The 12,263-nt window shown below is 43.4% G+C and overlaps 1 protein-coding gene across 7 annotated transcripts in view; it reads left to right on the plus strand.

Annotated features, from left to right (window-relative positions):
- EBF1 (EBF transcription factor 1) overlaps positions 1 to 12,263 on the plus strand; it is a 268,717-nt gene that overhangs the window by 19,392 nt on the left and 237,062 nt on the right. For all 7 annotated transcript variants that reach the window (XM_048960858.1, XM_048960861.1, XM_048960862.1 and 4 more), the window contains one exon: positions 3,266 to 3,334. In XM_048960858.1, coding sequence (XP_048816815.1) covers positions 3,266 to 3,334 — 69 coding nt within the window. The remainder of the gene's footprint in view (positions 1 to 3,265; positions 3,335 to 12,263) is intronic.

Below are 12,263 nucleotides of genomic sequence, written 5' to 3' on the forward strand. Positions count from 1 at the left end.
CTTCAGTGGCTTACAGCTTTGCCAGACTTAAACTGTTCTGGCTGAAATGTCCTTTGCAGGGTGTCAGCCCGAGGCTGACTTTCTTTGGAAAGTTTCAGCTCAAATGGTTCAGCGATTTCTGAGAATGAGGTTGGAGTAAAATATGGTTTTTGTCTTTGCGACATAAAGTCTTACAGCTGTTTTGTCGAGGAGCCCTTGCACCTTTCTGCCTGGCTGGGGTGGGAGCTGCAGCCCACCTCACCAGGAGCTGCTGCAGTCTGTCCCATGCGGGCTCACTAACGACTTGTTAGAGCCTGGCAGTAAGTGATCAGAAAGTCGTGTTTGTGCTGGCCTTGTGCCATCGCCCCGTAATTTCTCATTGTTCATTGTCCCTGCAGAAAGCCTGAGTGTGTGGATACACAAAGCAGGGCTCCTCTGGCCTGTGATGCTCCTGGCCTGCTGCGCTGGGTTAGGGAGAGGGAGGGTTTTGGGGTGCAGGATGGTGTGGTGGGGCCATGGATGTGTCCGTGATGGGAACAGAGATGCTCCAGTGGGGAGAAGGGTGAGGACAAAGGCAGTGACAAAAAGCAGGGAGCAGTGGTGGCCAGGGGATGGAGGTCTGCAAAGAGGCACGATGGGGATGGTGTGAGGAAGGTGGAGGCAGGAATGGGGAAAACCCATGTCAGTGCAGCATGGCAAGGGCCTGCGTTGCTATTGAGGGCTATTTGCTTTAAAAACAAACCAAGCAAACCCCGAGCCAAATCATTTTTTGCAGATTTTTTCCCCCCTTGTTTTTAGTTTTCCCTCTCTCAAACTGCTTTAGATCAGACATAATCTGATTCCTAAAGACACTGTGCCTGAGCTCTGGCTCCCTGTCCTGCCTGGGGGGGACACCCCACAGGGCCAGCCAGGAGCTGGCACTTGGCATCAATCCCTGCACGCAGGGAGCTGAGGGCTTCTCAGTGACTCAGAGAAACTCCTGGGACTTCTTGAATTCCTTCAGGGAAAGGCGCTGAATGTTTAGGCACTTTTTTCTTTTACTTTTTTTTTTTTTTTTTTTTTTTTCCATGTGTTCAGTAGATGCTAAAAGTCAAAGCTTTCGAAGCAAGTTTGAATGCTTCTTTTACCATGAGGAGCGATCTAAAACTCAGGGTTGGTGTGATGCCATGATTGTCTGCATAGAAAAATGAGGGTGGATGAGGCCTCCAATTCTGCTTGTGAGGGAGAAAAAAAATGAAGAAAAACAAAAAGAAAAAGGCAAACGAAAGTTTGATTTCTTGCTATGGCTCAGGGGGCATCATCTCAGGACACCTGAGCCACGCAAGAGGGCCACCCCATGAGCAGCCCCATGGCCGTGCTATCCATACTGTCCCTGGCAGTCACCTCTCCTGCTTGGGGCTGGAGTAGCTGAAGCAGGAAGGTGCTGGGGATGCTGGGGGCCGCCCAGTGCAGTGGGGAGCCTGGGAACCTTTGCTCGCCTGAGTGAGTGTGGCAATTTCTGTCCCTGCAGTCTGCTGGGAGAATGTCAGGACTAGCCCTGATTCACTTCAGTCACAAGAACTGCATTGTCTTAACTTGTGCCAACTCTGTTTCTAATTACATTTTAATCATTTAAAAATGATTAGCAGTTTTTATTGCCTTGTTTGTGGGTAAATTTTCTCACCCCACACATTCTCGCTGCACTCCAATGACAAGTCCTTTTATAGGCAAAAAAGCCCCCCGAACGTCCACATGACTATTTACCTACAGCATATTTTATTCCTTCCTAAATTTTAATGCTTTCTGGGTGCCAAGGCTCTTGCATTTATTTTCGTGGATCAATTGTGGTATTGTGCTGTAAAATTAAGCAGTTTTTTTTGGCAGTCCTAAACAATGTAACTTCCACCGAAATGAAGATACCGCACATGTGTGAACTGAGAGAAGTTTCAGTCCTGAATAGTTGCCTTGAAGCCTTCTGCGGTGAAAAGAATTATGTATTTTCCTCTCTTTGAAAACAAAAATTTATTATTTTTTTTGAGACCATGTTTAAACAGGCTGTTTTTGTAAAAGGTCCCCCCCTCCCCCCCCCCCCCCTTTTTTTTTTTTTTTGTTATCTTTAGTGTGGTTAGTTGCTTTATTGCTAATCTTGGTGGGTAACTGTATATTATTCACTCTATTGTTCAGCAGCACAAGAGAACCTTTGTCATGCTCCCAACAGGGCTATTTATATAGCATGGCACTTCTGAGGGCTTCTTACTGCTCCCGTGTTCTTCCACCTTCCAGGGAAAGGAAAATAGTCCATTGGCACGGGAGGGTGAGCAGTCAGGTCCCTGGATACTGCTTGGAGTGAGCATGGTGCTCTGCAAAGCTGTGGCTGAGGTTCAGCAGGATGTTTGATAATGGCAAGGTGTGCCTGGATCTGGCCTGGGAGAGCCAGGAGAGTGACCCCATGCCCTGTTAATTGGTGCCATCCCTGTGGGGTCCCCATGCTGTGGTTCCCTGCCCTCTGTGGCCCCATGGGAGTTTCCTGGGCTTCACCCAGTGGGTTCCTGCATGAGCCAAGCTCCAATTGCCGTACCCCTTTCAGACAAGGGCTCATCCCAAACAACAACTCAACATCTCTGTGCAAACAACAAGCTCCCTTAGCTTAAAACCTGAGCCTGCTGCCAGTGATGGAGCAGGGCTTTGGCAGATGGAGCTGGTGCTACATGCTCCAGCTTTGTACCTGACCTATGGTGCTCCACCAGCACAAGCAGTCATCCGTGTGCTCAGAAAAATGGGAAACAGGCATGCTCCCCTATAAAAAGCCAGTGGTGTTTGCATTTTAGCTCTGCTCTTAACAATTATATTTCTTAGAAGGAGAATCATTACACTTCTGGATGTCGGGGGGAGGCTTCAGCTCTGTAAAAGCAGGAGTACTGTGCGGCCACGTAATGGAAGCACCAAGCAAATGTTAAAAGCTGTGTTCAGGGAAGAAAAAACTGGTTCTGTGTGCACACATAAATGGGACAACTACTAAATCCTTTGGAAAAGAGACCACAAATAGGCAGGTCTCTCTGTGTCGTATGATCCTTGAATTATTATTTGCAAAGGGGGCAAAACCCCTCTCTTTTTGTATTTTCCATTGCTAACCAGCTGTGCAAGAAGTTAAACACAGTAATTAACCCATATGTGACCCACTGTATTTGACTGATTTGCAGGCAGGGACGGCGCGGTAACTCTAGCCGGCAATTTGAACCCGCCGTGTTCGTAATGATGATTTTACAGTGTAATGGTCGCACTAAATCCTTTCACTTTTGCTCTGCAGCCGCTGTTGTGACAAGAAAAGCTGTGGCAACAGAAATGAGACTCCATCAGATCCAGTGATAATTGACAGGTAAGGACTGCTATTGTTTCCTTCGATTTTCTTTCTGTTTTTTTTTCCTTTTTTTTTTTTCTTTTCTTTCCCTTCCTCATTATAACGAAACACCTGCCCTGTCTTGCTAATAGGGAAGAATTAAGAGTAGATGCGGATGAAATTTTGTTTTTGATACCAAATTAGTTGTGCTTTGCAACTGCGATCGCCGTGGCAGGGCCATATGGAGGCTAACGGAGCGACCTGCTCGTTGGAGGGCTCCCGTGCTTGCAGACTGATTCATGTGCATAAAGAGGAGATTTTTCTTTCTGACTTTCTGTGGCTCAATTCGCATGCTGTGCCAGGGAAGCTTCAGGAATAAAATAATAATAGTTTGTGATTTATGAAATGTGGTTGGGTGCTTATAAATATTTAACTTTTATTTGAAAAATGTTTGAATCATTATCACTTTTAGCTACAGTAGTTCTGTTGGATGCAATCCATCTACATTTTAAGGATTTTATTTATGCATAAAAACAGTTAAAAAAAATAGATCTGCAAACTAAGGGTTTTTTCCCCTGTTATTTTCTTTGGTTGGAATACTATTTTGACTGTATTGTCAGTTGATTAATTCATTTTTGCCTGTCTTAATTATTGTGCTTTTAAACAGATCCATATTGCTAATCTGACATCACCAACTAAATCACTGTTGTGCAATGCATCTATTTTAGTTGCTCTGAGCCATGGATAGTTTCTGTGCTTGCAAATTATGCAAAATGGTACCAAACAGTCATTTTTACATTTTAATCGTCAAAATTCATTGTACAAAACCACGTGTAATAACCAGGTTATTATGCAGCATTACTCTATGAGAGTTAAATGGCCATGAAGTACTGAATCTGTCTGTCATCAGCTGGGGAAAGCAATACCACTGCACTAATCTGGGCGTGCAGGGACCCTGAAGGGAAGCTGTCTGTGCATATGGGAGCGAGTGTAGAGCGGTGTGCTTCTCCTAGCATTATTGTCTGAGCTCATGTTTGCTGTATTAGCTTCAAAGTACCTTCTGTGCCAGTCTGGGTGTTTGTTATAAAAGAAAAGGTGACGGCGTTTTGTGTGCGGAGCGCCATGCGGGAGGGATGGGGATAGCAGAGCCTGGCCAGGCACTGTGCTTCTGCAGGCTGTCAGATTTATAGTTCTTGCTTGAATTTCTTAAGAAAGTGCATATATTGGAAGCTTATGGCGGGTGTTTTGATTAGCTGTAATCAGTAATCCTGAGAATGTTTAAGCCTCAGAAGATATATCTACCTATTTTAACTAGGCGTATTTCCATCTTCTGTGAGCATTAAGTAGGGCTGGGAAAGGGGGGGAAAAAAACCCAGTGAAATCTGTATAGAGATGTGTTTTATAAGCATGCTGCCGAGTTGAACACTATAAACATGGTGTTAGGGCGGCATTTCGAGTGACATGAAAGCTACAAAATTCACATGAATTTTTCATTGTACTGGAAAGTGAGATGTTAAGATGCTAATGGCAGGTTTACGGAAATATTTTGTTTAACTATCTAGTATGCAAAACTGCTAGTTGCAAATCACTTTAAATTATGAAAGCCAGAGATGCTGTCTGCTACGTGCTTCTTAGAAAATGAGGGAAACTGTTACATGAAAACACAGATTTAACTTTGTAACGGTGATCAATTTATCACTATTTACATACATTTATGCAAAAGATACCAATTCTGAAGACTATATTTAAAACACAAGTTGAATACAATTCACAGCTCATCATCCAAACCTTGCCTTCCTCCCCCCTGCACTACAACACATTTGGCTTGTGAATGGGTTAAGCTTTTAAGTTCTTCACTTGGTTTTAAATTGTGACTTTGATACAGAAGGTTGATATGACTGTGGTTTGAATAACATTTGATTTTGACCTGTTCCTGTGGGTTGCAGTGGTATAAGAAATTTGACTCAGCAGTACTGTAATTAGCCCTCCCTGTGTTTTTGAAACAGGATTGTGTTACCTGGATTGCATTAGTGTGGCTTCTATTGTCGCCGCTTTGCATCTGTCCCAGTAGGGTACTTAAAACCTTTTCTTGGCCGGGGCTAGTTCAAACAATTTAGGCCAAATAAGTACGTGCTTTATACAGTCAGTGGCTTTAGCGATGCTTCTTGTGACATTTATCCTATTCATTTTTTCCCCCTTTTGGTTTGGAAAGGATGAAACGAGCTATGTGGGGCCTTTTTACCTTAAAACGAGTCCGTTAAGCGCTAAAGCGCCTGCACGAGTCAGCACATGTGTTTAGTTGTACTCCATTGTCACTTCTGCATGCACACAATTTTAAACTATTATGTCAATTGATACGCTAAGCCATATTTAGCTATTTCTATTTGCCTGTGAGCTTACAGAACTCATTTGCCATTTGGGCTAAAGCACTCCCACATGCCTTACGGTCTGATAAAGCCTTGCCTATGGATTTAATCTAACTCTCGCATCAAATCCTACCAATCCTCAGACTCTGACCTAACATAGAATTTAACGTAGAATCCATCTATGGGATTTTTGACATATGTACTTAAATGGAAATGCTATCCTCTTCTTCCATGCTGGAATACTGTTTTGGATTGATTAATTCTCTTTGATGAGGCCGGAGAAACTCGGGATAGAGAGGGCTCGGTCTTTGTGGTGGTTTAGCTAACTTGGCAAAGAGGCTCTTTGTCAACTTCAAAGTTACATGTGTTGTGCTCTTTTTCAAATCCTAGATGTATATGAAAAGTAAATCGCACATTTTTATTTAATCAAAATGCAGGATTTAAAAAATAATAATCCGTTGTTGTGTTTGAAACAGGATATGACTTTATCCTTTGTAGAACTGCTTTATAGTTTGCCCTATTATAGTATCAGCGGATATAGCAGTGAAAGGGACCGAAAGAAATTCGTACTTGTAGAGGGATCTCAGTTTTCTCTGGAGAACAAAATCTCTTCTGCTTATAGAGCAGTCATTTCAAGGAAGTTTCTTGGAAACCTGTGTATTTCTGAATCATCTTAGCATAGCCTGTATATTTTATCACTAATCCGGTTACATGTGTTCAGATGAAGCTCTGATGAACAGGAACTCATTTTAAAAGGGATATTATTGTCACAGTACAAATGCACAATTCCTTCTACAAGTACAGTAGCAGGGCTGTATTGTAATCATACTTGAAGAAAACACAGAGCACTTCCTGTTATTAAATTAAATTCTAGATTGATTTAGCATTCAAATAGTAACTTGTATTTGAATTTAAAAGGTTTGCAATAAAATTTCTGTGAAGAAATTGAATAAATTGTAGTTTTATTACCACTCTGGATATCCCAGTGTCCTAACCTTTTTCCTTACAGTTATCTTAGTTCAATAAATAAAACCTCATTAGACTATTCCCATTTCAACGAGTTTATTAAATTTTACAGAAGTAATTAGCATAAGCTGTGCTAATTTTTCTAGAAGACTAATGAGAGAGCTTCCTAATTAGGTTTGCTTTGTAAGAATCAGAAAAGATGATAATGACAAAAGTCACATAGGGGAGAAAGTGGGGCTTTATATTCTTCCTTGGTTCAGGAAAGAGGCTCTTCTCTCTCTGTTCTGCTCCGAACTCTTAAACCCAATTTACCACTATGGGGACCAGTATTTAGTGGTGCTACCCGTGCCTGTGGGGGATTCCTTACCTTTTATGGCTGGATCCAGTAGACAGGAGTCCTATTGACTGATAAAATAGAAATAAGCACTGCAGCCCCAAATATAGTGGCAGAAAAGTCTCAGCATCGAGGATCATGCTCTGCCCACAATCCTAAAGCCTGTACCCTGTGTAGGGACAAGGGGATGGAGGGACAAGGTGCTGCAAACTGCCCATGTGGCAACTGTTGCTCATCCCACATTCTGCTTTTTCCTGATGTACATGAATAGACTTTAGCTGGTGACCTGAAATGAGTTTTGCTGATATTTGTTGGTATGGATGAGACCTACTTCAGGAACCTCACAACTGTCTTTCCTTTGGACACATGCCCTCATGTCAGCACGTGGGATCACAGGATATCCCGAGTTGGAAGGGACCCAAAAGACCCTGGCTCCACACAGAACCTCCCCAAACCCAAACCCTGTGTCTTGAGAGCATTGCCTAAATGCTCACTCATCTCCAGCAGCTCAGAGCTGTCCCCACTGCCCTGTGCAGCCTGTTCCATGCCCACTGCCCTCTGGTGCAGAGCCTTTCCCTTACTCCCACCTGCCCCTCCCCTGACACAGCTCTATGCCATTCCATCCAGCCCTGTTGCTGCCACAGCAGAGCTCAGCGCTGCCCTTCGCTCCATGTGAGGAGCTGTAGGGTGCCATGAGCCTCCACACAGCTTTGTGCTCCCCGGGGGGCTGTGTGCCCCAGAATGGCATGATGAGGGGCACTGGCCCTGCTCTAGCAAAGCACCAGTGCTCTTCATGTGACAGTCTGGGTGCTGTGTCTGAGGAACAAGTCTCCCTCTGACTTCAGAGGAGTGGCCGATGCATTTGCAGCGCTATCAGAACTCTTGTCAGTGAAGCACAGGTGGGAACTTCTGGGCTGGAGGCTGTGATACTTTTGGAAGTTTATCAGGTGCGTTTTAATGCATGGCCTGCTGCACGCATTTGAAAGACCTGTGCAATTCAACACCTGCCATAAGGATGCTCAGCTGCGCTGCTTGCACTCCCCAGCACTTCCATGTGCTGTGGCTGCTGAGGGAGCCAGCTTTCCTGCAGATGGTTTTGAGATCTTTCAGATCCCAACCTGAAACATTTTATGTTTGTGGGCAGGACTTTACTGTGCAACGGCATGAAAAGAGGCGCGAATGACTTTCAGTGTCTCCGTTTTACTGCTTTACAAGTCGTCATGCAGTGGATCGCATTTTACAGGCCTGATCATCTTTTCATCCTAAACAGGAGGCGAGAGGAGAAGTGACACACTGGGCTGCATTTCCCTGACTGCATCCTCCACACAAAGACATTTGTTGAGAGGATGTGTGGTGGTCAGCGTGTTGTGCAGCAGCTTTCCGTGCCCAGTTGACCTGACTCTCTGTGGGGCAGGCGCTGCTGTCCTGCTCCTCCCCAGGAATGAGGCTGCAGGAATCTGGGGGTCACATCCCACCTTTGTGTCCTCTATCTGTGCTAGTGAACCCCTCAGGTCCCTATGTAGGGTGATAGGATGGACAGAAATTGGCCTCCAGTATTTCCCTCGGCGCCTGGAGCTTGTGAAGCCACGCATTGCTGAGAGGGGAGGGCCGCCAACAAACATCCTCTAGGATTTGGTTGTGATTGATGCATCTGAAAAGCATTACCCTAAACATTAACCACATGACTTAGGCAGCCAAAGGCACTTTGAGCCTCCGTGAGATAAATGGGAGAATGATCTGTAGATGCTTCTCACGCAGGGAATCAGAACGAAATGCTCACCCCTCTACAAGGGCTCCTAATGCATGTGGTGTCCGTCTTCTTCCTGGTGAGGGAAACAGCAGAGCTAGGGATAACTTTACAAGGGTGCTTGCAAAAATCTCTTGGTTTCAGTCTGTGTGGGTTGGCACATAATTGCTGCTCCAAAATTCATTTATTTTGCTCCTGGGGTTAAGTGAACTTGGTCAGGGTCAAAACAGCTCCCTCTTATTGTTTGCTTGATTTCTCTTCCCCACTCCAAGTATTAGAATTTTTATATAATTTGAAATCTATTATGCAAAACCTTAATTTGTTCTCAGCTCCACTTCGGGAGGTTTGTGAATTTCTCAGAAAACCTGTTCTGAGTTTTCAGTTTGTTATAAAACCCCAAAGCAGGCAAGTTTTATGTGGTTTTGAGTTTCACTGCAAACATTTCACACTATTCTAATAGTTGCTTGCTTCTCTCTGTGATGCCTTTTGAATCTGCAATCAGCATTGTGGGCTTTATTTCACAGTGATCTTCTGCCTGATTATTACTGTTAAATATCATTGCAGAAGCTTCTGTTGCATGGTGCTGTTTCCAGGCAGGCAGATGAGTCCATGTCTGAAGTGGCTCTTATGATGCAGCTTAAATATTCAATTTGAGCTTTTCCTGTGGACAGCTAAAATATTTAGGCTTGCACTGAATTTTTGAGGATCAGGGAAGCTGATGATCAGACCATTCCGTTGCTTTTGGATGTGACTCTCACCTTTAGCTCTCACCCCACAGTCCAGAGAAGTGATCTAAATGCCTGGGGGATGTTTTGGACTTGCTGCTCCATCCCATGCCATTCGGCTCCGGGTCAGGTTTTCTGTTTATCAAGAGCGGGGATCTTTTTGGGGAGGAAGTATGGGATTTTTCTTACGTGCATGTACACATGTTTCAGGTGTGGATAAATTTGCTGTCCCATCTCAACACCTGATTTACTTCTGCATTTGCTGTTGCAATGGAGACACACATGACTAACAGTAAAAGCAATAGGAGAGGGTATTTGCAAAGATCATCCCCAGCTTTAATGCAGGTTATCTTAAATTGTTCTGAATGTGAAACATGTATCTGACATCTACTGTGGTGTTTAGCGGGTGAGAACCAAACCCAGGCTCTGTTCCCCCAAAGTTTAGGTGCATCAGTAGCTTTGTTCCTGTGAGCAGTCAGACGTTTTTGCATCTCTGCCACTGAAATGTATTCTTACAAGTAATTGGTCACATCTACCAAAATAACTACACCAAATTCAAATTCACTTCTGCTGCTGGAAGTAAATAATTTAATACGTCAGCTAACTAATAAAGCAAAAAGAGAGGAAGAAGTAATCACAGGTTGCTGTGTGAATCGTGACTCAGATAACTTTCTAGAAATGGATTAATGCTGTCCTCAGAGAGCAGCCAGTCCCTGTAGCAGTAATGGTAAATACTGCTATGAATTCTATCTTTCCCTGTAGCATCGTGTTGTTTTTTCTGTTACAGTTCTGGAAAAGTACAGAAAAACCATACAAAGTTCCCAGTGTGTCCCATTAGCAACTTTGCATAGGTAGTTTGTCATCAGAATATATTACTGTATCAAACGAGTGTTTACTTTTTTTTTGCTAAGGACCGTGTTTTGGATGTTTTCTTAAGCAGAACGAATAATTTGTGCCCACTTTTTAAAAATAGTGTTTGGAAATAAGAAATGTGAAAACAAGTTTTCTGGTGCTGTTAATGTGTGATTTGTACGAAATTAGTTATTAAAAGGCTTTATTACAAGTCACTGAAATTACATACCGGACAGCAGTAAGGTGACCCAGATATAGAGCCTTTCAGTGCAGCCATTGAAGTGCTATGAACAGTGTTGTTTTGTCTTTGGTTTCTTGCTGCCTCTAAAGGTGTAGGCAGATGAAGATAGCTTTAAAAAGACCTATTTCTCCAATTACAAGCTTTTGTCCAACAGAAGAAGAAAGATTTTTTTTTTTTTTCCAGACTCACAGCATTCTCTCTAACAAAATCAAATTCCCTTAATCTGACAAGCAGCCGAGCTTGGCAGCGGGCTGGGCTTGTTGCTTGGAGCTCCTGCAGGAGCTGCCCGGCGCTCTGTGTGGCTGTGGAAAGGCTCAGGGGAGTGGTGGGGAGGGTGACTGTGTGCTGGCATTTTGGGACCTGGTTTCACTGCGTGGTGTGGGGGCAGCCCCCAGCAGGAGGCGGCTGGGTTCAGTCCAGCTTTGTGCCGACGCAGTGATGTCCAAAGTGGCATTCCTCAACTACTGCATCTTGCTAACCGGCTGAGGCACAATAGTTCTGTAATGTAATATAAAAAGTAATGGTGTTAGCTAACACATCCTTAATAAGATATTGTCCGCTGCTCTGCCATATGCTCCGGAGGAGGCTTTCCCTCTGTGGGGCTTTTGAGTTCTCTCAATAAGATTATTTCAAATACTCTAATCCTGAATCATTGACATGAATACAAAAGCCTAGTGACATCTAATAGATGCCTCTTAGCTTTGCTTTTCCTCTTGTTCCTTTCCTTTTTCTCCTCTTTTTACCTGACAAAAAGCTTACAGACACTTGGGCTCTGTCTCTCAGTACCAGCATGTGGGTCCCCTCGTGAAATATAAAGGAGGAAAAAGGGCTGACATAGGGCTGATAAGCCACAGAGCAAAGGACCATAGATTAAAAGTAAATGCCAGTAAATCCTACCCTGTACACTCAGTTGTTCTTTTATTGTTTTCTTTAACTCTTCCAGTGCCATACTGGGCCAGAAAGAGATGAAAAATGGGGTTTAAAAAAAAAAAGGTGATGCTGCAATGCTGCAGTGCCATAGGGTCCCAAAGCCTGCTGTACAATCAGGTGTTCTTGGCTCTTCTCTCACCTTGACTTTTTCATTGGAATAGCAAGCTGTTTCAGCTAATTGCATCATTTGATGTTTATATCATTTTTTGAAGATTAACTTTTTTTTTTAATATTAAAAAAAAAAAAAAAGACAAGCAGAAAGTGACATGACTGTGATCCTGGAAAGTCTTAATATGACATAAAGAAAATGTTAGGAAGAACTAGTATCCCGCTGTGAGTGTCTAGGAGTAAAAATGGATTTCCCTCTTGTCAGTGCTGTCTCAACAACTGCCAGGAACAGAATATCACTTTCTGTTCCTCTTTTTTTTTTTTGGACTTTGACAAACTGTTCATCTATCACCTGCAGAATCTGCCTTTAGAAGATCTTGATACAGAACACAGTTGGTTAAAAGGAAACTGCGTTCGAAATGTAATCATTTTCCGTAATTCTCTTCAAGGTTTTTCAGCTTCTCAGGCTTCCCTGACCAGGATAACCATCCACTTCCACCCAGTTGAGTCAGGTCTTCTCTGTAATCTCTCTGAATACGATCTTTCAGTTGGATTTTTTGGCATCTGCATCGCTACATAACCATTGGCTGCCTTCCCAGATGTTAAGTCACTTTGATAAGTGGATGTTAAAAACCACTTTACCTAGCTCAGATTTTGTAGAAGGATGACATAAGAAGAGGAAAAATGTATTCTGTATTC

Source organism: Lagopus muta, chromosome 14 (assembly GCF_023343835.1).
Source record: "Lagopus muta isolate bLagMut1 chromosome 14, bLagMut1 primary, whole genome shotgun sequence".
Lineage (NCBI taxonomy): Eukaryota > Metazoa > Chordata > Aves > Galliformes > Phasianidae > Lagopus > Lagopus muta.